The sequence below is a fragment of the Mercenaria mercenaria genome, chromosome 12 (assembly GCF_021730395.1).
Source record: "Mercenaria mercenaria strain notata chromosome 12, MADL_Memer_1, whole genome shotgun sequence".
Classification (NCBI taxonomy): domain Eukaryota; kingdom Metazoa; phylum Mollusca; class Bivalvia; order Venerida; family Veneridae; genus Mercenaria; species Mercenaria mercenaria.
Genome location: NC_069372.1, coordinates 33329306 through 33357178, shown reverse-complemented (window position 1 = coordinate 33357178; position 27873 = coordinate 33329306). Strand labels below are relative to the sequence as shown.

The following is a 27873-nucleotide window of genomic DNA, read 5'->3' as shown; positions in this document are numbered from 1 at the left end:
AAGCTACCCTTTCTAGAGAATTACAATTCATCCTAAAACTTTTTGTACTTCTGGTTTCGTCCCTTAGAATAGAATAATGTACTCTTTTTCAACGCCTGTAATATTTCTACATCTGAAACTTTTAGGCATATTTACAGCTGTAGCTTTTTTCTTTTTTTACAGCTGTATTTTTTTTACAGCTGTAACTTTTTTACAGCTATATCTCATCTGCATAATTCGGCCTGTTTTACAGTCGTTTTACAGCTGTAAAATGAAATCTACAGATGTAAAATCAATGTTGTTATATAAAATCTACAGGTGTAAAATTGAAGTAATCATGACATTAATTTTGAACAAAAATACAGGTCTTTTACAGCTGTAAAATTTCATACAGGTAGATTGCAATATTGGAATTTGTTTGTTTCAGTGTAAAGTTTTAAGAATATTTCACTGGTTGAATGTGCGGATGGAAATGTCTGGCTCGGAGGTAACTGTTTCGTCTGCCGATATATATATATATATATTCCCTATTGCCAGCGATCAACACGCAAAAAAGATTATTGTGTGAAATGAAAATAGTTATTGGTGAATTAGGATTCGATAGGCTCTATTAAACGGTGTCTTAAATGACAGATTTCTAGCTGCGCATAATTTCATTGCTTTCCGTCAAATATTCTTTGATATTTCATAAAAGGTTAAAGTAAGTGTCCTAGGCTCATTTAAGCGCTTATTAACAGGAAGTCACGGAAATGCCGTTTGCTGCCATTAAATGAAACATACGTTTCACGGCAATGAACGTTTATATTTATAGTACCAATATGTACTGACATTGGAATAGAACAAGAACATTGTAGCATTGATATTCATGGCCGTTATTCAGAGAATTCAAACCGTATAAATACTGAATAACAAATGAAGAAATACAACTTTTTGTCAGACGTAAACATAGCTCAGAAATTTAATAAATAATTGCTTTTTATTTTTTAAAACTTGATGTTTAGAAAGGATCGATTTCGAGTTTATCTATTAGTTTCCAGTTTACCAGTGAAAACGACAGCTTTCGTCAAACATCGATTTTTCAGCTTTATCGATTAATGAGGACCTTAGGTGCTCTCTACGCACATCATTTAAAGCACCAGTGGTAATCTAGGAAGGTCTATAGGCTGTATGTCAAATGTAAGTCATCAAATGTAAGCCTCCGCAGGTCTATCACAAGTAGTCCAAATATAAATAGTGCTAATTTTTCTTCCTTTCCTCGTGCCCTTTCTCAATAGCATCGTGTTTTATTTTACCCTACCGCGTTTCAGTATGTATGTGTAGCATGCTAGGTAAAAATGGCGGCTTAAGAATTTTATGTCTTGGAAAGGGACATTGAAAGAAGCGAAAAGGAGTAAATACAGCGGGTTGTATTTAACGAACTGTAGTTTCCTTTAATAAAGTTTGACACCCCTTTTTCATTTTGTTTTTTCTATAGGAGCGATGTAGTTCTTTACGGGAATATATGTCTCTGAAAATCTGATACGCTAGAAAATGTCTTAAAATCGTTATAAATTAAGTGGATTTTATATGAAATAAAGAGCAGCCGGATTTAGTGGTGTTGAGCCTATAACTTTTCTTTAAACTAACTTAGTGGTTTCCTTTCACAAAATTACATATCTGGAGAGACTCGGGCCAAAACGGGTAATATTGGCAATTGGATCAACAACCTCACCCAGTCAGCTACGAACGTCCTTTGTACAATAAAATTACTTCCGAAAACAAATACAACCAGGGTTACCAATTTAACAATCAGTCAATTAATATCATAAAGTAAAATATTTTATTTAGATAACAGTTTGGAATAAATATATATCATACATCATAACACACAACAGACGTATACATATTGAGCAATTAACTTTTAAATTAAAAAAATAATTGAAAGACGTCGAACTGATAACAGACATTGCACATTTGAAACCTCTCGCAAATAATACACACACAACTCATAAATGAAAGGACTTCAAAGTGATGAAAAACTGAAAGGATATTTTCAAATGAAAATCAAATTACTCCATATTTTCTCTTCCACTGAATTACTTTGACCGTTCATGACACGTGTTAAGCAAACACAAAAACCAACAACATGAAAATGGATGTAAATTAATTGTCTTGTAGTTCCAGTACGTAATTTGTTTCCTTCACGCGAGTCGTTGACTAAAAATCTAGTTTAGTAAAAACAATGTATTTCATGTGTTACTATTTTTGCTTCGCTTCGTGTCATGAAAATATACAGCGGGAGTTATGAACACCTAAATGAAACAAAGTTCTTGTTTTTTCTTGTTTTCTTTTCATTTCAAGACAAAAAAATGTCGAATAATGTAAACACAATAAATGAATCATGTTTCGAATTGATCAAAAATACAAAAATATTTTCCTTCAAATTGAAAAGGCAAGTATTGAAGCTGAGTTACGAAATACAATTTTTTATCTTGCATTCTTGCATAAGAATAGCGGCTGTAACAATACGAAAATAACAGCCGTTACGTTGGCTGAGATAGAAAAACGTTACATATAATTATTTATAAATTGCGTAAGAACAAATAAACCACTGCTACATGTTCAGGCTTTATAACTTAAATCACAGCTTGTGACAACTTTCGTATTGTATGCTATCCTGTTAGGACCATCGCCGCATATTTTGAGCACGAAACAACGAAGGAACGATGCCGAGATGTTGATGTTGAAAAGTCGAAATAACGAAACTACGAAGGCAAAAACTTGAGAAAAAAAAACGATGATGAAAACACGAAACTACGATGGTGAAAAACCAAAATTACGATCATGAAAGTACGAAATAAATCATCATCGGAGTTTTTTTTATATTTTGACTTTTTCAACACCGCAGTATCGTTCTTTCATAGTTTCAAACTGAATATATGCAGTGGTGACGTAATATTGTCATTTATAAACAAACTGAAAATGACCGTCACCTGAAGAAGAGTTACATTCTCTATCATTGTACATACATCTACAATTTTAAGATGATACCGTACAAACACTTGGTATAGAACTACATGCTCACAAAAGAAGCTGACTTAACGCACGAAACAAATTGGACTCCATAAAGCATTAAAACTGTAATAAGTAATGTTATATCGTATACCAATCCCCTGTTAAATTAATGTAAATGTTGTGTAACCTGCAAAGTTGATAAATAAAACATTCCTATTTACAATACATGCTAAGACTTTACCAACTATAGCAATAAGGCATGCTTGATTTATAAGTTTCTTTTCATTGAATTAACTGATCATTCTGTGCAGTTTAGTTTTGCAGATTCTAAAACTGCCATAGAGTTATTAATAATAGTACCATATGTAGATTTAGATATCATTTTCATCATTTATACATGGTATTCTTCCCACATGTCAAATTTCAAATACGTTCATCCACACAAGATTAACAGGCTTCTTCTTGTGTCTCTGAAATGTCTTTCTTTTTTCTAATATTTGCTCGATTTTCAAATATATATCAATGTCCCGAACTTTTCTTTGATCGTCTTGGTGTGGCATATACATCAATAACCTTTTCTTCGTATGGCATGTTCTCGTGTTTTCTCGCGTTCATTCCATCTACCGTTGTCTGAACTGGTGGCAGATACAACTCTTCGGCGTCCCGATAAACACGTTTGTGATCTTTAGGAAACGAAATGCGTCCGTTTGCTCGATGTTGCCTGATCCTTGGCAATGTCACAGAGGATTCATCAGCGCTCTCTGTCCTCTGGTCAGACATAAATGAAGGTTTCTGGAGCTTAAATGGCAACCTGAAAGTCAACGATCAGCGAAATTTCATTAGTGCCGCATGGAAAAATACGCATAATGGAAGAAGACATTTTAATTGATTAAACTTTATGAACGATTTAAAACTGCGTTTTGTAAAATAGAAGGTTTTGTTTATTGAACTTATCAAATTTGATAAGCCTCATTAATTTTGGAACTCATTTGAAGATGCTCTTTAAACTTCCACTTCTGCTGCAGATCACAAACGATAATAAAAATTCAAACTCTTAACCCAAGCCTGCTGGCGGCAAATAATTCTGCTTTTGCAACCAGTGCAGACCAAGGTAAGCCGGCACGTCCGTGCAGTCTGATCATGATCTGCACCGTTTGCAATTCTGTCAGAATCTGTTTTGTTAAACAACCCCTTTTAACAGTTTATGGTAATGTCCAAATTGAAAGATGGACAAGTTCATTATAGAAATTTAACAGAGTAAGGGTTAGACTAAGCAGTATAACAATCATAAGAGCTCCACCTGTATGGTTTCTTATTAAGATACGTCTTGTCCGAGTCCGTTAAAATGTTTACTGCCTCGTGCGGTGTCAGGAACCACTTGAGTCCACGTTTTTCTTTTGGTAAATGTTCCCGCAATACAAGCGATGCAGACGATATCCTAGACCTAGTGTAGGCATTGTCAGCTGCTTTGTACGCCTCTGTCGCGTTCTCTAATATTTCCTGAGAGAAGGAACAAAATAAAGTTTATGCATACAATCAACTGCAGCGAGAAAAAAATGAAATTTCATTTTTCTTACCAAAAAATAGTTACTATTCTTGCATGAAACATCACCCAGAGACTAAATGTACTCTTTTGGTAGGTGATTACGTGACGGATCCGGTAACATTTTTGGTTGTGGGTAATGGTCGTCATATTTTGAAATCAGTATGCATTCAATGTTTTTGAATGGTGATTTTAAATTTCATTATTATAAGTATAACATAAACAATAGTTTAGCGGTTCGTAATTAAGTAAAAACGGAAAAACATAATAACAGAATAAAAATAAATTTGTACACGAGTTATTGTACGACAGAGTTAAGCTACTTCTCAACTGGAAATGAACTTTGTGAGAAATAATAAACTTCCCCAAGCCATTGACATACTTTCGATAAACAAGTGCATATAATCGTCCCTGTAAAATGCCTTTATTTTTGACTGACGTTTGAGAGAATAAAAACAGGTGGGATGGATGCGTTGAGTTAGGAATGGTGAGGAATAGCATTACGGTTAGGTTGTAAATAATGTAGCAAAACAGTGTTATCAGTACTGAACTTTTACACCATAAAATATGAGACTTATTTGTAAAAGGACACAGACACTTGATGTTTGCTTTCTTGTGAACATTTGCATAGGAATAAATATTCGGCCCTGACACAGCAATTGAAAAAATGAATAACAGACACCAACAGCACATGACTTGAATTGTTTGTACATACTTTTTCTCCCGTTAATACATGAATGAATCCGGTGGAAAAGTATGCAAGAATGGTTGTGTATATCACAATTACCTTGTATGATGGACTTCGTTGCGCCTTATCTTTACGAGTTTGACCTTGACCTTCGTCTGCAAGTGCATGATGGAGACTCATCAGTCCTGCTGCCGTTGTATTGGCAAAGGATTTGTGGTGCCATGATCCCGATTCTACATCAAATGAGTACTGTCGAAAAGTGAAACGTTCAGATTAGTTTAGGAAAATATTACATGAGCCGCACCATGTGAAAACCAACATATTGCGTTTGCGACCAGCATGGATCCAGACCAGCCTGCGCATCCGCGCAGTCTGGCCAGGATCCATGTTGTTTGCTTTCAAAGCCTATTGCAATTAGAGAAACCATTAGCGAACAGCATGGATCCTGACCAGACTGCGCTGATGCGCAGGCTGGTCTGGATCCTTGCTCTTCGCAAACGCACTATGTTGGTTTTCTCATGGTGCGGCTCACATATTCTCGAATATTACCTTTAATTATTAGGTTTTCTAGAAATGTTAGTACATCGTATTAAACACAATGTGACAAAGCCAGTCTCTAACATCGCCGCTATTAGCAGAGAGTTCAAGTTACATTTCTATTGTAACTGATTGTAACTGTTTCATTTTACGTTTGCTGTTACAAGCCTTCAATACTTCGGCAGTTACAAAATCGATTACCTTAGCGATTACAGTTAAAATTTACGACCAGATACATCAATTTTTGCTATTAATAAAAACACTGATACAGACAATGTTTTTGCATGGCAAGCTAACCTGAGGTAAAAGTTTCCATCCATATCTAGTGACCATGTCCACAGCTTTGATGATGAAGTCTGTGGTTTCGTCATCCATGAAGTACGACAAATTGATCCTTGTAAAACCTGGTCTAAAATATACAAGTCGTACATTAAAAATAAGCGTTTTAATATTTACAGTTTAGTGTTTTACAATTAAAAATTAAAACAATAGCAAAAAATTGCAAAACTGGTTATGGATTAAAGAAAAGGGAAACTCATTTTCACAATATATTCCTTTGACACTCTTCTTTCTAATATTACAATACTGATGGACTATTTAAAATTGGAGGAGAGGCAAGAATATTGACTTTTAAATATGAGAGGTGTTCGAAAAGTAACACACACATCTCTGTGTAACTTACTTCATGACTTCCAGTGTAGAATGTGACCCACCATGATGTTCTTTCCTGTAAAACAGAATTAAAAATAGTATTTATACATATAATTACTTTGTTACAACTTACAATCTGTTCTTACCTGCTGCCTTCCTTTTCAGGCAAATATTACTTCTTGCAACTCTTACATTGCTAAGATCATTTATCCCTTGATGTTTTCCTTCCATTTCAGTCAACTACTCATATATGACTGAACAAGAAACATTTTTATAGCAAAAATATAGTGCACGACGTCACGTGTCGTTATTTTAGTTAGATTTTAAGAGAAGATATTTCTTTTGATTAACAGAATATAGAATAAAATCATTTCTTTAAAAAAATCCAAATAGTAACTTCGAAAATTGGACCGAAAGGTACTTTATGAAATTGTAAACCCTTACCAGTTCGGTTTCTCTGACAGGAAGAACATATACTTCTTAGCAGTTGTCTCTGATACGCCCATTAAATCCTGAAAAAGAAGTCATTTCTTCATCAATAATTGACACAAAAATTATCAATTATTTCATGGCGGAGAAAGACCAGGAATTATTTCATCATGGTCGGGCATCTGGGTAGAATCGCCGACCTCCCGTAAACCAGTTGGATGAATTTATCACATGAAGAATTTTAAACCCCAAGTAAGGCTCGTGTGTATGTTATGAATAATATGGGTCTGTTGGGTGTAATTTCCAAAATGAAAATTTACCCAAGGGGTGGTCTCAAATGCTAAAATACATGAACCTAAACCCGTGCTGTATTGACTAATTCCCGTTATTGTGCTGTACTCTTCTGTACTTAAAACACTTGTACTTACAGTTCAATAAAAACAATTGTGTGGTGTGGACCGTATATATTAACCTCCTGGAATCTCCACGTGTCTCTTATGTAGTCTAAGACTGCTGTAGTTATTACTGATGTCACACTTTTGCTTACTTCTCGGTCCCCTAGCAATAAATTTTGATCTATGACACCTATGTTGCTTTCAGATCTGAGTGAGTCTTCAATAACTTTCTCCATAATCTCTCTTTGCGACTCATAACGCTTACAGTAGAACAGGTAGTGATCAATGTCTTCTCTGCATTTACAGTTATCACTATCTTCTGATATCTTCTCATCAAATTTAGCCAAGTGAGCATTCAGCCTGCTGTGACCACTGATCAACCTATTAAAAGCAGTGAATGTCTGTCTGTCTACATCAGAAGTACAATTCCTCATTCCTACTCTTTCAAAGAAGTCACTTGTTCTGATGGTATCTTAATCCATATCATACTGTCTCTGCCATTTCTCTTTAGCTCTTTCTTTCATGCTGTTAATTGCCTCATTCTTGTCAATAAGCCCACTAATTTCTTCCTCCAACTCCTGTGTATCTATAGCTGCTTCTTTTGCCATTTTGTCAGCCAATTCATTCCCCTTGATACCCATATGTCCAGGAATCCAGTGTACAATGAGCTCATAACCTCTTTCTCTAATTTTTGAAGCTATTTCTCTTATATTAAGTGTGAGAGCAATCTTGCATGTTGGTATGTCTGACCCAAAAACTGATGTAAGTGCTGCTTGGCAATCTGTGAATATATGGATTGGCTTTCTTTCCAATGCATTTACATTCTGGATAAAATCAAGTGCTAACTGCAAGCCCATCTGGTCTCCATGAAAGTTATTGCTGGCCTTATTTATAGGGTTTTTTCAGCATAATAGGATCACAGTTTGGTCCATCAAAGAAAATGACTGCCCATGCACCTGTTGGTACTGGATTTCCCATTGCTGATCCATCAAGTGTGTCTCTTTGATAGGTGCTCAACAGTTCCTTAATGTTCTTCTCCTGTGTTTCCTTGGTATTCTTTAGTTCTTCTAAATTGAGTTTACCAGGTGTTCTGCATAAGCCAATAAGGTCTCTTGTACATTTGAATTCCTTTTCAATATTTTCTAAATCAAAATTTGTTCTGAACTCACTATTTCTGGACATTAAAAGCTCAAAGGTTGTATGTCATTTTCCAGCCACTCTAGTATTTCCTAAAAATTGGGCGAAGTCAGCATACAGTGGATCATTTTCATGCTTCCCAGTTATGGGTACCACTTCTTGCGCCTCTCTCAGTCTTAAAGCCTGCTCCGCGGCTATTTAAATTCTTTTGTGTGTATGCAACCCATGATTACAATAGATAACAGTTCCACGTGCCACACTTTAGCATGCAAAACCACTGGTATTTCATATAGAATTTTATATAAAATAGACTCTTATTTTGACAGGCGTCTCTGTTCATAGTCAGGATTTTCATGTTTTTTCAGTGACAATTTAAGGTTAAAAGGTAGGACGGGAGTACGGCTTTAAATGAATATCTATTGTGTGGTAGTGTTTGTCAGTATTTCAAGCATGCTGTTACTAGTTGACTTCATACATCCTGTGGCTTGTAACATGGCATACCTCTGTACCTTGCTGAACTCTTTCACACATTTATCATGAGCTGTTGTTAACACTGGGCTAGCGTACTCCATAATTGGCAATGAAATTATTGTTTTGTGTAGACACAAAGTAACGCGATCATATCAAACAATTATAGTACGGACGACGGCACCGAACAAATGTGTAATGTCACTACTGTTTTCGTATGTGATGTTTTCATGCACTCGGTTCCATTTTTTATTTCATAATTCGGTTGAAAATAATATATCTATTTTGTTTTAAATCTTATTAGCTAAGCAATATATATCTTATGGTAAAATAAAATGGTTTAATATCGGTCATACCTGAGTACAGTTACTAAATATAAATGTTTTATTCAATTATTTTAAACAAACTAAATACTGTATGTAAACATAATTTTGTACAACTGTACCTGTTATACAATTTGAAAATGTTTCATTCCTCTGTTGTTGTTACAGTCTGTTTAGATTTAATTAGTTATTTCTTTCTCATTGTGTTCCTTTTAATTTTCTAATTTTATAGAGATCCAATTGTATTTTGCCACGAACCAAATATGATAGATAAAGTGCACACTGAGATTTGGGCGAAGTGTTTGAAGAAAGTATTGAAAACGTAAAGCAGATGCTTTTTGCCGAGGAAAGCAGATTTCCTGTCTTCGACGCTTTTGATCTTGTTGAAATCCTTCATAAAATGAAAATATATCAGCAAAAATGTTACCTGAATCGAGTAATTTGTACAAAGTCACGTAGGTTGGCCATCCTAAAGAACGTTTGTTTAGAATAGCTATCTCACCTGAGCATAGGGACCTGCGCATGCACAGCCTCCACGTGCCTGAATACCATACAGGTCACTGAGCAAAGCTGATATAAAGTTGTGATGGATGAGACGGCCGGTTTCTTGATGGATGGTAAGAAAGGAGAAGATAGGAATTCGGTCCGCAGTGTGACTCCCTAGCACGAAGATTGACGGGTTCTCCTCCCATACTGCAAAAGCTCGCCTGATAAAAATAAGGCAATCATATTGGCAAATGCACCTTGACAACAATGCAGTCTTTGATTGTTTCTCAACGTAGTTATACTTTTTACATTTTAAGTAAGAAAATCTATACTGTAACGTTTGTATACGCTTATATTTAAAATCTCAAAGAATCCTTCAGAAAATATAAACTGACAATGATTTAAGCCGTCTCTTCTCAATAAAATCATCGATCTGCGAGTACTTATTTTTTTATTTGATTTGAGCACACACATGTACAAACTATTACTTACTTGACCATTATTTTCTCTCTGGCATGGATTAGGTCAGTACCAATTTCCTAGACAATGTAAAAACAAAATCACTTAAACGTTGATACATCTACTGTTTTTGTTAGGCAACTATAAGGACCAAAATGTAAAAATTATATTTTGAGGTTGTATACTCGACCGTATGAAAATTATGCTGAAGTATCGTATGGAATGATATTTAGGTAAATATTACACAATGCCTGCTGACTGTTACAATTTACTCACTGACACTCCCATTGTGCTTACTGGTATAGTAATCATGCATGCTGGCACCTTTAACACGCTTGTTGACAATGATACCACGCTTGTTGACAATGATACCTTGCTTGCTGACAATGATACCATGCGTGCTGGAAGTTGCAACTTCTTTGCTGCTTAGACCCTGATGTCTATATCATAATTTCATTTGGCAAAATGACAGTGCCGTGTACCGTATTGGAATATTTCAACATGCCGGGACTGTATATAAGCAACATTGCACAGTTACAATGCTCACAGAAGAAAATACACGATGTGACCACACAATATGAAAGATGCAATCAGCCACTAAGCAAGTTGAAAGTAGGCATAATGCAAAGTGCAACATTGCACGTCACATTTTGATACCAGGGGGCGCAAGTTTGTAGTTTTCACGAAAGGTAACGGGAATATCCGGCCTATAACGGATTTTAATTAGCTCTTGGCTAAACAGTGTCAAAACAGTCATCACTGACTCAAGTTCATATTCTACATGTTCAAAATGACAGTTTAACACATTATTAGCAATCTGCAAAATTCTGTCCTTAACAGCCAGTTTAATTTGTGAAATCTCAGGAATTTCAAACTGTAAGTCTTCCATTTATATAACACGTCACTTGTAAATAAACGCAACATTAAAAATAAACAAGCAAATTCGATGAATTGGTATCTTGGTATCCCCCGCCGAAAGGGCTTGAGGTGAGGAATGGCAAAAAAATATTTCTGGCAAAAAGTTAAGGATGTTACTATAGAAAGCAAATAAATTTCGTTAAAATCATTTTAACAGAAAATGAATGCCTTTTTTTTTTTGGGGGGGGGGGGGGGGGGGGGGGGGGGGGGAAGTGGGGGTGACCGGGTGAGGGTGCAAAATTTCCCTGTTGATTATAAATATTGATGCCTTTTTTTGGGGGGGGGGGGGGGGGGGGCAGTGGGGGTGACCGGGTGAGGGTGCAAAATTTCACCTGTTGATTATAAATATTGATGGAAAATTAAAAATTAAAAAAAATTAAAAATGGGTGGGGGATGGGGACGTATGATTGGAGTGGTGGGCAAGACCGAGTGGAGAGTGATGTAGGGGAATGGTACAACTCTGCATGCTAATAAATATTCATGGAAGGTTTGAAAAAAAAAAATGATTTTTTTGTGGTGGGGAGGGGGGGTTGAGAGGGGGAGGGTGTGTGACCAAGGCAAGGTGGTGACCAGGTGTGGGTACAAAACTTCACATGTTTATTCTTAATATTCATGGAAAAGAATGAAAGAAGTTTAATGAAATTCTACCAAAGGGTTGGTTTGTTATGTACAAATCTGTAGATTTTTAAACAATTAAAGGGCAATAACTCTAAGGAAAATTGACCAGTTGAAAAAAAAATATGAACGGCGTCATCAAAGTATGTTGGTTCGTATTATTTCAAGTTTCATGAAATTCTACCAGCTTGTTACTGAGAAATGGCTGCAGATGTAGATTTTTCATTAAATCAAGGGCAATAAATCTAAGGAAAATTGACCAATCCGAAAAAAAAATTTGACGGGCATCATCGCAGTATGCTGATGTATGTTTATGTCAAGTTTTATGAAATTCTACCTGATGGTTACTGAGAAATGGCTGCGGACGGACATTTTTGGGCATTTTTCATTAAATCAAGGGCAATAACTCTAAGGGAAATTGACAAATCTAAAAAAAATCTTGACGGGCATCATCGCAGTATGTTGGTTCATGTTATTTCAAGTTTCATGAAATTCTACCTGCTAGTTACTGAGTAATGGCTGCGGACGGACGGACTGACGGACGGACAATGCCATTTCAATACCCCCTCCCGATTTCATCGGCGGGGGATAATAAAGTTAAGACAAATGGCGATTTGTAAAAAGGGGAAGTAACTATTGTTAGATCTCTATACATATTCGGATATCCTCGATAATCTTTCCGGCAAATAATTATTCAAAGTACGGACAAACACGACCACTTGAACACTGCGCCCCCTGTTATCAAAATGTGACATATACTTTTGAAATTACATTATGCTTACTCCTATTTTGCCTAGTGCCTGATTACATTTTCCTTACTGGTTGATCACTTCGTGAATTTTGTTCTTGGATGCATTACAGATTAACCAGTATAACCATAACATGTTGAAAAATTCCAATACGGTACACGGCACTGTCATTTTGCCAAATGAAATTATGATATAGACATCAGGGTCTAAGCAGCAAAAAAGTTGAAACTTCAAGCACGCATGGTATCATTGTCAGCAGGCATGGTATCATTGTCAACAAGCGTGGTATCATTGTCAACAAGCGTGTTAAAGGTGCCAGCATGCAGGATTACTATACTAGTAAGCACAATTGGAGTGTCAGTGATTAAATTTTAACAGTCAGCAGGCATTGTGTAATATTTACCTAAATATCATTCCATAGTATCGAGTATTACATATTTATAGAACTGACTTTTGGGCAGTCTAAAGATCTTAAGATTCAGTTGGAATAAATGCCTTGGCGAAATTGCTGAAAAACAGAACATATCTGGTCGAAAAAACTCGAGTTAAATTTTGATCTAATGCTTGGAAACTTGGAAAAAGGTAAATGCTACTAGAAACTTTATCAAACTTATCTCAAATATTATTTCTACTGTTTTGTTGTTGTTGTTTGTTTTTTGTGTTTTTTTTTCTTTGTTTTTTGTTGTTGTTTTAGTAACAGACAATTCCAGAATAATGATACATGAAATAGGGATAACATTTTATTTTTTATACTTTAAAGAATAGTCATACAAAACAAGCATTATCGGTTAGATATTACGATATAACATTAAAAATGCTTTAACTTTAATGAAAACAGACGAGTGATATTATTTCTTTGAAGTATTAAAATATTCAGTTTTAATAATAAACTTGAGATTGAAATTATCAATATAATAATTATAAAACTTTTTACCTGTTTTAGTTGAAACACAATGCCCGCTCTAATTGATTCTATGATAGCAGGCGTACCACCTTCTTCTCGCTCCTCAATGTTTCCCACATAAGCATGTTGCTCCCTTGTAACCTAAATGCATCAAGGTTTATCTATGATATTCATTTTGTAATTCACTATCTACTGAAATAACAAATCGACGTTAATGTGTTTAACTTACCTTTTCTCAAAATGTATTAACAAACATTAATTCTTATAAACGTAGGAGCAAACTTAACTCACGTTTAATTAAAAAGGCATTTCTACAAATGTTTTAACAATCATCTTTAACCTTTACCATGCTAAATTTCTAAAATGGACTGGTCCAGTCATTCAATTTGGGCAGCATCACTAAGTGACTTATTATTCAAAGAGGTGTTTACTGAAAATTTACTGACTTAATAGTGAACAGTGCAGACCATGATCAGTCTGCACAGACGTGCAGGCAGATATTGGTCTGCACTGACCGCAAAGGCAAAACCACATGCCGCCAGCAGGCTAAAGGTTAAGGGGTCATATCTGCGACAAAAATAATCCAAGCGGGTTGGACCGGGTCTACGATACAACAAGGCTTCGTACGTCATCACTCTAAATTTAATTTTGAAATCCTGTCAGGAGTGTTTGAAAAGGAGCGCAGACAAGGTAAGTAGGATGGATAGACAAACGGATTGACGGGTTGTCAAACAGTGAGGGCAAAAAACAACTTCTCTCCCGTGAAATGGGGAGACACAATTATTTAAAACGGATACATGTATTGAAGAGAAAAACTATTAATTTTCAGGACTACAAGTAACAATAAGAGTTGTCAATAACCCAAGGACTGTAGGTAGCAAGGGGATTGATTGGATGACGTGCAAGGTACCGGTTTTATGTCGATACAATTTATGTCTCGGTTTTAAACTTTTGTAACAGTAAAAATCAAGATATTTATCGACATCAAACCTCTACTTTACTCTTCATTCTACCATTCCTCCTGTTAGTCCCTGCGAATAAGACTATTTGAAAAAAATGCCATGGTGATGATGACGCTCACACATATCAAACCAGCAACCTTGTCTGAAGTTTCAGCTAAATGAAAGGGTCTCAATTTGCAAATAAATTCATCTTTGTTATGACATCTTTGTGTTATGTATGTATATTTTGATGAGCAGGAAGTCTTTTCTGTCGAATACATGCAATGGTTACTAATGTGTATATTGCCTTCAGCTGTGATGACGACGCCAAAGCCGGTGTGATTAGAAAAGCTCTCACTTTTCTTTGAATAGTCGAGTAAAAATCGGAACTTCTCGATTTTCAACCATAGGGTCTGTTTTAATGTGTTTTAACTATTTCAACAACTTCTGAATAGAGATCTTCATGCCCTTTTACTATTTTAATCCTTGAAAAACATCAATATTAACAAACTATTACATACTAAATACATATTATAAGCCAGTGACTTACAAATCTGACTGTGCCTCCGCCAACTCTGTCTGGAACCATGTTCCTAAATATCCATTTCTTTGCTATAACCACTCCTAAAATATAAAATTGACAACGTTTGAATTATATTTAAATGTCTTTCAATCTGGGTAACAGTTCATGTAGTTTGAAACAAAAACGCAAGAATCAGTGTTATAGTTACCTGGTGTTCCTGGACCGCCGACAAATTTGTGAGGACTGACAATGACAGCGTCTTTATATCTAAAACACATAGAAAATCATATTAAAGTTTTGAAATATGTAACTGGTTTCGCATAAAACAATTAAGCATTAACGTTATATACGTGTCTGTATGGTACGGACAAATGCTTGAGACAAGTGCATTTTGCATTTCCATTACCTATTTGCTATTTTGTTTGTTTTATATTAGTTCTAGTACTAACACTACAGCCTAACTATAAGAACACGCTACATCCGCCTCCTTCCTACAGTTTACGGCGAAACTTTTCTCAGTAGGGAGAGTGTAGATCTACGGATCATAGAATCGTGAGTTCAATCCCCGGGCGAGGCATATGTTCTTCGCGACGATTTGATGAAAGACACTGAATCCGAAATCATTAGTCCTGCAGTTTTGATTCAAGAAGCTGGCTACTACCTGCGGAGAATAGGTACTACGTACTGGTACAGAATTAGGGAGCACTGGTTAGTTTCATAACTGAAATACTGTTAAGAAATGGCGCTAAACTCAATGTTTATAAATAAACAAATAAACAAATTCAGTATTCCCAATTTATATTGTACAATCTGAACTGTCAAAACATGTTCCCGGCTTTCATTATATTCTGTTCACGCCTATATAGGATTAACATGAAAGCCAGAATCCTGTTTTGACAGGTCAATTAAACAGTACAATATAAAGACGGATTCAAAATGGCCTTTCCAATTCACACACAGTTCAAGAATGTTCACACAACATCACGTCTAGGGGAGAAATGATTTTTGACGGGCAAAATATCTAGGATTTCAGAACGAATTCTATGTTATTTGCCGCCATTGGAAACGAAGATAGGTATTGATATTTCTGTTCAATATTTGACAAATGTTTGATAATTTAGTGTTATTTTGCCTAATACAATTGACTATCACTGAACGGATTATGTAAAAAACAAAATAAACCTTATTGCCATTTTGTGTCCGGAATGTCACAAATGTCATGACGATACTTTTTTGTAAGTCACGGATTTCTGTCTACAGTGTGACGGATCTTTGACCTAGAAATATGCGGCTAATTTTGACATTTCCTTCATTAAAAATTAATCTGTGATGCAAAAGATTATCGTCATATATTTAGATTGAAAATGCGAGTGGTAAACACCTGACATAAAGTAAATTAACAAATGAAATTTTACCCTAACTTTGATGGGTTCATATCGATCTTGAGGTAGGGACCTGAAACGAAGAAAAAAACATCCCGTAAATAGCTATTAAACCTCGTCAGCAAAACCAAAAATCTACATGTTTTACTTAGTTACTATGGAGAGAAAATCTTCGTGGTAAAGACCACATCTTAGGTTAAAATCGCAGAGTTTAAGATATTGTCTCAAAATAGTTGTCAACACCCACTGCTGGGTTCTCAGATCATATGTTGTAATAGTCTGGGGTGTCCATGGTGAAAACTGGAAGACTGTATTTTGTGTTTTGCTACCTACAAAGTAAAATAAGTTTACCTAATTATACTAATCATTTGGCTGTACTGCTTGTAACCTGGAAGTATTAACAAGGGAATGCTTGATAAGAGCGCCTTTCTAATACCACAATTTGTGCACAGGGGCTTGAAAGGCTTGTTGTAGACTGGATACTATCTGATTCCCAGATAACTACTAGTATGTGAACTCTTAATGCATTTAGTTCTACAAACTCCGCAATGGTACTAACCCCTTGACTGCGTTGCTGGTATATAACCTTAAACAAATTTAAAGCGAAGCATGTTGCGAAAACGGAATACCAACGTCTTTGTATGAACTTCGTGTTCTGGATTGAGTCATTTCCGATTCTAAGATATTTAAGCGAGATATCCATGTGTAGATATTATGCAATAACGGAACCATTATGTTGTACTGCATTTTAACTCGAACTAGCAAAACAGCCGGGTCAGCTCGGATTATTTGTTGTTGTTTTTTCTTGGGGGGGGGGGGGGGGGGGGGGTAGAGTCACACCGATACTATTTAGGTCATACGGTCATACGGCGATTTTCAAGCTCTTTATGGTGGAGAGACCTCAAGCGCCCATCAAGGCATTGTTTCAGGTGTGGGCGGACACCATCAGCCTTCCGTAAGCCAGCTAGAGATGGTTTCCTTACATAAAGAATTCTATATCCAAAGTCAGGTGTCGAACCCACACGGATGAGGGTGTCAACTCTGACTCTCTGAGATTGCGTAGTTTATATTTTCCAATGAAATCAGTAATAATTTGATTGTTCTGCTTGCATTAGTTAATGAGGACACAAAACTTTCTATTTACGCCTTTCTATGGATGCACTGGATCTTCAACTATCATTGGTTCTCAAATAATTTGATGTAGCAATGCACAGGTTTAATGAGAGGGAGTTTGTAAGATTACCTTTTTACAGTTGAATTTACTACATGTAGCCAAAAAACTAAATTACTTCGAATTACTTGTCCCACGTCACTGTGGGTGAGAGACCCAAACTGTAATGTAGCGAAACAAGTTTGACAGATAGATGTGAAATGTTCAGCATCTGCTTAAAAATATAAGGATTCACTTACGGTCAAGCCAACCCTAATAAAACTGAAAGTTAAAATGACAGTATACAACTTACCTTTCGTTAAGTAATCAAATATCACCGATGGTGATACCACTTACCTTCTCTTAAGTAATCAAATATCACCGATGGTGATACAACTTACCTTCTCTAATTTAGTAATCAAATATCACCGAGGGTGATATACAACTTACCTTCTCTTAAGTAATCAGATATCACCGATGATGATACAACTTACCTTCTCTAAAGTAATCAAATATCACCGAGGGTGATATACAACTTATCTCCTTTTAACTAATAAAGTATCACCGAGGGTGATATACAATTTATTTTCTTTTAAGTAATCAAATATCACCGATAGTGAAACAACTTACCTTCTCTAAAGTAATCAAATATCACCGAGGGTGATATACAACTTATCTCCTTTTAAGTAGTAAAGTATCATCGAGGGTGATATACAACTTACCTTCTCTTAAGTAATAAAGTATCACCGAGGGTGATATACAACTTACCTTAAGTAATCAAGTATCACCGAGGTTGAAATACAACTTACCTTCTCTTAAGTAATAAAGTATCACCGAGGGTGATATACAGCTTACCTTCTTTTAAGTTATCAAATATTACCAGGGGGGATATACAGCTTACCTTCTCTTAAGAAATTAAGTATCACCAAGGGTGATATATAGCTTACCTTCTTTTAAGTTATCAAATATTACCAGGGGATATACAGCTTACCTTCTCTTAAGTAATAAAGTATCACCAAGGGTGATATACCGCTTACCTTCTTTTAAGTTATCAAATATTACCAGGGGGATAAACAGCTTACCTTCTCTTAAGGTTGATTGAAATACAACTTACCCTCTCTTTAGTAATAAAGTATCACCGAGGTTGAAATACAACTTGCCTTCTCTTAAGTAATAAAGGTGGGGGGGGGGGGAAGAAATTAAGTATCGCCAAGGGTGATATACAGCTTACCTTCTTTTAAGTTATCCAGTATTACCAGGGGATATACAGCTTACCTTCTCTTAAGTAATAAAGTATCACCAAGGGTGATAAACAGCTTACCTTCTTTTAAGTTATCAAATATTACCAGGGGGATAAACAGCTTACCTTCTCTTAAGGTTGATTGAAATACAATTTACCTTCTCTTAAGTAATAAGGTATCACCGAGGGTGATATACAACTTGCCTTCTCTTAGGTAATAAATTATCACCAGGGGGATATACAACTTGCCTTCTCTTAAGTAATAAAGTATCACCAGGGGGATATACAACTTGCCTTCTCTTAGGTAATAAAGTATCACCAGGGGGATATACAACTTGCCTTCTCTTAAGTAATAAAGTATCACCAGGGGGATATACAACTTGCCTCCTCTTAGGTAATAAAGTATCACCAGGGGGACATAATACTCGCAGAGAGGAGCGCTGCAGTATAAATAGATAGATAGATATACAACTTACCTCCTCCTGCGTAATCAAATATCACCAATGCACCATTCTGGTGTGCTAGTGTGGATATTGATCAACGTCTGATATGCCGTGACGTTACTCGCTGCTGTAATGAACACCAGGGGCGTTACTTTTCCTTCCAACTGTAATAATACAATTGGCAAATTCACCAGGCGTCGTGAAGATTAGTACAGAAAGAGAGAGAGGAGAAAATCATACTTTAAAATATCATAGTGTACAGACTTCTAATATACAGTGTAGATTTCCCCTCTGTCCAAAATCTAAATCAAAATAAATTGAACTATACGTGTGATTTGTTTTAGAGAAATCCACTTATTAGAAAGAGCCAGTCAAATCCAAGCTGATTTCATGGTTTATAAGCAATTATTTTGCTTAACACTATTGTAGTTATGTTTTTTCGTTTGCTTAACACTACTGTAGTTATGTTTTGTATATTTTACCATTACTTACGGCTTGACTGACAACTATAATAACCTTAACATTTCATAAGTATTTATATTATTACTTAGGACGGGTCACAAAGAATCGTAAAATTAATTAGAAATATTAAAACTGACCGTCCAAGACATTTCCCCCAGTCTTAAATATAATCCTTTTGTACCTAGTTACCTTATTTTTTCTGATTTTAATTCTATAAAAAAATCAATGTACGTGTAAGTTGTTTTATTTTACCTTCAGTTCATCTCTGAAATGTTCTATGTCTATCATTCCACTCTTGTTGTCATGACGAATTCGTACCACCTGAAGTGTGAATTTCTTTTCATTAACATGACTCGATCACAAATAATTTACATTACCCGGCAGCGGATATTTTGATTTCTGTTTCTTTGCCTTTTATTCACTGCTTGTATAGGTATACGCATACTATATAGACGGTCTTCCTTATTCTAAATATTACATTGAGAAATTTCATGTTTTTGCAGTACACAACAGGACTCATTTCAAAAGTCTTAAATCTATATTTTCTTGACAAATTTTATCAGTACTGATTAAAATTAAAGAGAAGTGGGTATCACGTATGATGCGAGAAAAATATTTCAGTAAAACACTCTGTAAAATCATCTACAAAATGGAAACCGATTAAAACTGTGGCGATGTATCACCTATGTTTCAATTATAAATTCTGTTATAGAAATAGGTAATCAAGCAACACTTCCGGGCTTGTCGGATAATAGCGGAAAGAAAAAGTCCTTAATTGTTTCCCAGTTAAAGTGGCATTTTCATGTTTTACGTAAGCCAGTTCCTGTTTTTATTTCTTTGTGGACCTATACTGGACATTTTAGTAGCATTTTCAATGAGAGTTTTTTGCAAATGTAAGCAAACCTTTATTACTGATGTGTCCATACCCACATTTTAGCTGTCAGTTTGAAAGACATCCCATAGTGTTGACCTATCAGACAAGAAATCCCTCTTAGAAGATAAATGACCCCTACTTTTCTTGGTGTTTTTGGTGGTTTATAGGTCATTTAAGAGCATAAGGCTAGTAATTCTTTTTTTTTAATTTGACCTGGCTATGTGTTACAGCTCTCAAAAGATTGTTAATTTTATGTACAACATACAGAAAATGTATTTACTACTGTATAGCTTTATCTATCATTTCATTATGAAAATGCCATCTAAATGGCAAGTATAGATCTGTCATGTGATTTCGGCAAAATCATACGGTACTATGATGCTCTGCACAATTAACTTTAAATGCTGATTCACAGATTATAATACTTAAGCAATAAAGAATAAGGTATTCTCCTTTAAAGCTATATTTAACATCGTAAATTATGAAAAAAAAAAGAATGAAATGTTTTCTTGTATATTTAAATCTAGTTCACACCAATCTCTCATCAAATGTTTTATATTTTTCAAAAAATTATAAATTTTTGAACACGAATAAAAAGGTATGTTTAGCTGTTTCTACATTTTTTGTATTTTGGTTTTGCAGTATGAACATAAACTAGAACATATTTATGTATGAGAAACAAAAATTAGATGGTAGCAGGAATTTAATGATTTAATCTTATTGAGAATCTTTTTATTGTTTTTTTTTAAGTGTTTGCAAAATTCCTTAAACCCTATATTGGAAATTCCCATTAAAGTCAATCATAATATGTATAAATGGTGGAAAAGTAGCCCGTCAAAACGTCTATTTTTCGTATTTATCAAAGAACTGAAACATCGTAAATAATGATGTTAAAGTTTATATTTTCTTTTGTTTTGATTTGTTTATCATATAAGGAAGTTGAATAACACAAAAATATTTTCAGTCAATGGAATTATTAATGCTCTTCAATCATAATGCCAATTAAATTTAATTGCTTTAGATATAGATCTATAAATAGATTTAAATGCAGCTGATTAAGATCAAGATGGTAAGGATAAAACCATAATGACAACGATAAACGATTGCTCCTGGTCGTGGTTTCGGTTCAAGTCTGTCAAGGGGGAATATTCTAGTATGTGATGAGGCTCCTTCTGGCTTTTGAAATGTGCCTGCTAAAATGTTAACAATGACACCGGGTTTTGGTCTACTATCAAAGCTGAAAAGTGACCAATTATTACGTTAATTTTAGAGATGGGACTAAATCCTATCCAAAAAAAAAGAAAAGAGCAAAACTCACCTTTGCACCAAATTCTCTCCAAAGTAGGATGTTAGAGTGATGTTCGTATGGCCCTATAAACACAGCCTGAAAACAACAGAAGAGCTGTCAACATTTCAGAACTAGCTCACTTACAGACACTACATAAAAGACTTTCGTTCCCTCGCATAAAAGCACAAACTTTCTCAGACTTTGGGGACTTTTTTTTTTGGAAACATACTATATAGTACACTTTTTCTTCAAATTTTCAGAAACAAAATTTTACCGTGTCTGCTGCAATTCTTGGATTATTCATTCTCAAAGCCCAAGCCACTTTATGCATGCCCGCTGTGGCACCACTTCCGGTGAATATAACCACATCGTCCTTGTTTGCATTAACACTTCGCTTAATAATGGTTCTGAAAATAAATGTAAACGTGCGTAGTATTTTAAAGAAGATTTAGGTTAAATATATGGAATTGATTTTCTTTTTGACAAAAGCTAGAAACAGAATGGAACAAAAATGGTCTTCCATTAGTTCTTATTTCTTGTGTTTTTATAACATGCGTAGATTAGGCTTGCATTTTATACGAAACACATTCTAGAAAAGTTTCTATCAAATCTTGAACAAATATTCAAATATTTTTTTTTATACAATTTATATAAATTGAATTGCGTTTATTTGTGAAAACAGAGGACTCGTTACCTGGCTTCCTCCCTGTATTTCCCTGTTTGCCGTGCATTGTGTCCCGTTGTTGAGTGAGTGTTAGCGTATGTTGGAAATACGTTAACTCGGATAAAATCTTCTATAAACGACAAACATCTATAACAGAATAGATAGAAATATATTTTGCATTACAATTATTTTAGAAGTGCCTCATCTATTATTCATAAGTATATGCATACCAATGAATAGTACAAGATTATAGAATATATACGAACTATTTTGTACAGTAACTCGATATCATCTTTTCAATAAATGAACCGCGCCATGAGAAAACCAACATAGTGCGTTTGCGACCAGCATGGATCCAGACCAGCTTTCAAACCCTATTGCAATTAGAGAAACCGTTAGCGAACAGTATGGATCCTGAACAGACTGCGCGGATGCGCAGACTGGTTTGGATCCATACTGGTCGCAAAGCCACTATGTTGGTTTTCTCATGGCGCGGCTCAAATAAACATTTTAAGAAAACGATGTTTCCTAAAATAACAGTCAATATCTTTCTTTCATACTAATTTGTTTTAGCTCTATTTTGATAAAAGCACCAAGATTATTTGAACCACACTTGAGTCCGCTTCCTGGAAAACCAGTGCTGCTGTCATATAAGGTGATGCCATGACCCCAGTAGGACTCAAACTCACGATCTCCCGGGTTGAGCGGCCGACATATTGACCACTAGACCTACGCTTTCCATCAATGCATTTAACGTCCATATTAAATGTCACTGTGCCTGTCGTAATATTAAATGATACAAATCTAACTTATTCTTATGAAATTTAATGAAACCCAGTTCTAAAATAAAAAAGTTCAAACGTACCGTCCGGAGGCAGTATAATCGCAATATGTCACTGAAATGTAGAGACAGACATGTATATTGACAATAATCATAAGGATGTAATAGAAAAATCGTTATTTGTGGAGGAAAGAAGAAGATCTATGTTTCACATTGTGGAGCAATGCATTGTTAAAATGTATAGTTATGTCGATTTATCAAAATTATTAAGTATACATTTTTTTAAATAAATGAAAGGGAAATATTTCTTTAGACAGATAATTTTATGCTTGTATATAAATCATAAACCGGTCCTTAATATTTAAGTTAACATCTTTGAAACAGTATAAAGTCCAAGACCAACACTTTCCAATTACACAATTTTACCGCGCGGCTAACGCACTGAAGATTTTTTCCATATATTTTACAGACGTTTTGATCGTTTTACAAGGATGTCACTTAATAATATGTTTGTCTCCACTTAATATTTATATGAAATACTAACAAAAAAAATCTAAACCACTTCTTTACTATTTGCGGAGGAGACAAAAGCTCACCTTTTCTATGTCCGTATGGTGTATTAATCACAAGGTCATGACCAATAACATTGTCTTGTACTCTCTTCAGAATTGGGTAGTCGGAATAGTTGGCGAACGAATCTAGCTACAAACAACACAAATAGAACTCTCTAACTATTTAGAAATTGATATGTTAAATATAAGTGTTTCTCTGTTTAAACTTAGTTTGCGAAAATAAAAACATCAATCATAGAATTTATATTTGAAAAAAATACATAGTTTTGACAGTTGAAGAAAAAACTTTATTGTATAATACATTTTGCTTATGTAGCTTAAAATTATGTCTTTTCTATAGCTTCTGTGTGATCTAATGAGTCCGATATTTTTTTTAGTGTGAATTGTAGCATAATTGCGAACGATCCAGATAAAGACTATTAAATTATTTTTAAGTAAAGTCTCATAGGTTGGTAGATCTAGTAGCATATTTTTGAAATTTTAAAACGTCTTTTGAAACAAAAATAAGAATGTCAAATCTATAACCAAAAACAAATTTTCCCACTGAAAAATGGCAAAACCAAAATTATTACACGTAAAAGTTGTTTTTGTGCTTACATTTTCTGAAACTGATAACATTCCATTCGCAAATTAAGTTTCTCTTTTAAAATGGTTAGAGCATTTGTCCAAATTTGTTGTATTTTTCTTTAGCATGTATTACCGAAAATCGAGTTATAATAACATTCCTTACACTTTTCCAGATGTAAGTGTTGTAAGACTATGCATTATAGAGTTTTAGAGTAATTTCTAGATCAGTTTAATATCAATAAACAAAATATATGTTGGTTTTGGACCACGCGTTGATTCAAGTGATGTGTAAATTGCATGTGTTACTTAATATTACAATATAGTACGAAATATTCATTTTAGAATACTAGACAATAATTACTCTAGCAATCAGCAACATCTGCTACAGGAAATTATCTTTCAGGTTTTACCTTTGTATTATTATCTCTCGGAGTGCTTTTTGAATTGCCAAACGCCAGCGATGACACTGAAGATCCAGTTTCTGGTGAATAAAGTGAGCTACCTTCGTCATGAATGGTTTCTATAACATCTTTCTCAAAAGCTTCATCCCCAATGATTGCTTTCCTTTCTATTTCTCTTTGACTTTCAACCATAACACTTGCCCCTTCATTTTGACCATTAGATTTTTCAGTAGTTAGAGAATCTAACTGGAGTTTGTATTCCATCTCTTCGTTTGAAACTTTATATCCTTTGTTTTCACTTGAGCTTTCTAATTCATCACTTTCAAATGTAGCATCACTTTCTTTTTCGTTTTTTAGATCGGACTGTAATTGCAAATTATTTTTTAATGTAGAATGTTTTAACACTTGTTTATGTTTTCCTCCATCTGTTTGTTCTTGGGACCAGATCCCAGAATCTTGTCCGTCTGTCTTCGCCATTTGAACAGTTTTCCATCCACCACCGATTCTTTTCCTTACTGTTGTCATTGTTGTCGTTTGGTTATTTCGCCTTTTTATCACCTTATTAATCACACTTATATTTTTGCTTTACGCCTCCTTACATTCTCTAATTACAAATAGATTGATTTAAAAAGTTTGAACATGTTTAATCCTGAAACAGACGGAATAAAACCACAATAGACGCAATTTATAAGTGTGAAATTGTCAAACATTTTGGAACAGTGACCACTGCTATGTTTATAACAACTCCATTATATACGGATTGTCTAAAGCATTATAATTACAATCAAAATAATCACTGTAAAATGTTAACTTGAAGATAAATTAACAGATTATCCGTATCTGTAGACCCGATTTCCTGATTGTAATTCACGGATTGAGTCCTTTTAAATAGGCAGCACATTTTATTTGTTTCGTTAACTCTATATATAAATAATATCATATTATTGGCTAATTATTAATTATTGATTTTTCATTTATCGTAATATGTTTTAATGTAATGCAATGAAATGTCATAAAGTTGCATTAGGAAAAACAATTATATCTCATGAGTAAATAAATTTCCATTTTACTTGAATGTTTTCAAAACAACACATTGATATTATCCGATCTGACGTAAAAATATTACACAGTATATTGTTTGGACAAATCTACTTTCTTAAAGGCATTTTCCTTTATAGAACACTTAATTACGTCACGTAGTACCTACCACCAACAAGTTTTTTTTTTTTTTTTTTTTTTTGTTTTTGCACAAAAAGTGCTCGAAACAGTTGAGAGAAAAAAATAAAATGATACTCTTAAAGAGAGTTCAAACAGCGTAAGCTCAGGTTACAGCATGAAGATTTGATAGACATTCAACAGATTTTTTACTAACACATCATACAATTATTAATATGTATGTCATTTATATTATGGTATTATTCAATTTACTTTTTACAAATTTCATTAACCTACTTATCAAATATCAAAACAAGAGCGAGCAAGCTAAGCTTACGGAAGAGGTTTTATGATATGAGTTTAGAATTTGAATTGCAGTTCTCAAGAGACGGAAAAAAAACTAAATAAATCATTTTCGAAATGAATTTCACCACTTACTCTTAATTATTTAAGTAATATTTTAGCATTTACATTCACTAGAATTACTTTTACGAATCATTCATATCTTTTGTTCAGTCAACAGAACTAACTTGTTCCGATCGCGGTCCCGGTGGATCTTGTATCAGAATTGAAGTTGAAGTTGAACTACGCATGTGGAAAATTTTGTGAAACACGTGATCTGTTGCAAGATCCTGTTTCCATCACCCACGTTCTCCATATTAGTTCAAAGGAAAAAAAATAAATCTCTCTTACCGTTTTAGATAATAAAATATGTTTCGATGCAAAATCATCGTTCTAAAAACTGAGTAAAAAGTCAGTTTTTGATTTTATGTGAAAGCACGATTACATTAATTAACTTGGACACATTTTGTTGATTATAATTTTGTAGATCAGAAGATGAGTACCTTTTAACACACCAAGAGAGAAAAAAGTTGTAAAGGCGCGTCAATCACATTTTTAAACTAAATTACAACAGCTCCAGTTCATTATACGCTTTCTATAGTGTGATTTCAGTAATTTACCTATCATTTTCACTTCCTTGCTTTCATTTATTTAGTTATCGCAGCAAATATTTGCAGCCAAACGCGTACGTCCCTATCAACATCCAAATTCTGAATTGGTCGGTGTGGTTTTGTTATTGATATCTTTATATACTTGATCCACAGCGTCCTTCAAGTAGGCAATGTCATAAAAAATAGTTCTCACGTTTTCATGATTTTTTAACCTTGTTTAATTAAAGAAGGCCGTTAGGACAATAATATTTGATTGCCAACTGTCCTGTCTTCTGCTATCCGTCAAGATACCTAAATATTACTTGGCACATTTGGTCATTTATTTATACCATGTCATACCTGTAAACTAGTTTAAGTCACCTGTAACTGTTTTTTACTTGCATGAATATTTAAAACAATTTTGTATAAACATTCAGCGTAACAAGATAACGTGTGATATGGGCCCAGTTACCAAAACTTCAGAATCACTTCCCTTTAATATGATGAATATCTCGTAATTGTTTCTCTTATTTTCTCATCAATTTGAAAATGAAATGCTATTTAAACTGTATAGCATACTGTACAAATATAATTTCAAAATGCCATGAAATTACCGGAAACTGGTGGCAAACATTACTGGTACGTTAATTTATGTTATGGCTTTATATTTTTGGTATAAAGCTGTAGTAGATCTAAGTAAAGTTGCACAAAGGTGTATTAGACTACCATATATACACGCTGATGGTTCTATTACCACCCAGTGAACGCCAAACGTATAGAAATATTGCGGCAGAAAGTTACCCGGTGACGAAAGGCATCCCCCGCTGCTGCTCGGTGCTCTCGCGATCGGTGTATGGGGCGCATAAAACGCACAATGACCGTAAGATTAACGCACATATACAGGACGAACAACGTTCAATTAACGGTATCGCGTAAAACGTAAGCGCAACGCATGAGAAACTGACAAAACGTTCTTGTCTGTTATCGTCCATTGAACATACGTTACATCCGTTGCATGTCAAGTAGTAGTCCGGCCGTGAATCAGGTCCACCGTACAGGAACGGAGGCGAACCGGACAAGTACATAATAGGAAACACACGAGTAACGAACAAAACGCATATCAGCGCATTGCTACCGTACATCTAACGGACAACTTTGTCCGGTGGTGTACGTTCTAAATTTTGAACATGCTCGAAACCTTCCACCGGATGGAAACCGGACAA

At 34.7% G+C, this 27873-nt stretch overlaps 1 protein-coding gene across 1 annotated transcript; it reads right to left on the bottom strand.

The window, feature by feature from the left end:
* Nucleotides 1-1775: 1775 nt before the first annotated feature.
* Nucleotides 1776-26771, bottom strand: LOC123534695 (uncharacterized). The gene is made up of 21 exons (XM_053520506.1): nucleotides 26681-26771; nucleotides 24573-25483; nucleotides 23620-23725; nucleotides 23108-23138; nucleotides 22273-22389; nucleotides 21853-21985; nucleotides 21609-21674; nucleotides 19662-19737; nucleotides 18988-19032; nucleotides 16155-16194; nucleotides 14948-15006; nucleotides 14767-14840; nucleotides 13306-13416; nucleotides 10123-10169; nucleotides 9647-9851; nucleotides 6837-6904; nucleotides 6424-6468; nucleotides 6039-6150; nucleotides 5304-5453; nucleotides 4274-4473; nucleotides 1776-3784 (listed from the first exon to the last, which is right to left on the bottom strand). The coding sequence occupies exons 2-21, from the start codon at nucleotides 25086-25088 to the stop codon at nucleotides 3493-3495; spliced, it is 2493 nt and encodes an 830-aa protein (XP_053376481.1). The 5' UTR covers nucleotides 25089-25483; nucleotides 26681-26771; the 3' UTR covers nucleotides 1776-3492.
* Nucleotides 26772-27873: the final 1102 nt, after the last annotated feature.

Excerpts from the sequence above, each read along its gene's own strand:
- LOC123534695 (XM_053520506.1), bottom strand. The coding sequence starts at position 25,088 with ATGACAACAGTAAGGAAAAGAATCGGTGGTGGATGGAAAACTGTTCAA. Across the intron at positions 21,675-21,852 it reads CAAGAATTGCAGCAGACACG|GCTGTGTTTATAGGGCCATA; the intron begins GTAAAATTTTGT and ends TGTTGTTTTCAG. Across the intron at positions 13,417-14,766 it reads GCGGAGGCACAGTCAGATTT|GTTACAAGGGAGCAACATGC; the intron begins GTAAGTCACTGG and ends TGATGCATTTAG.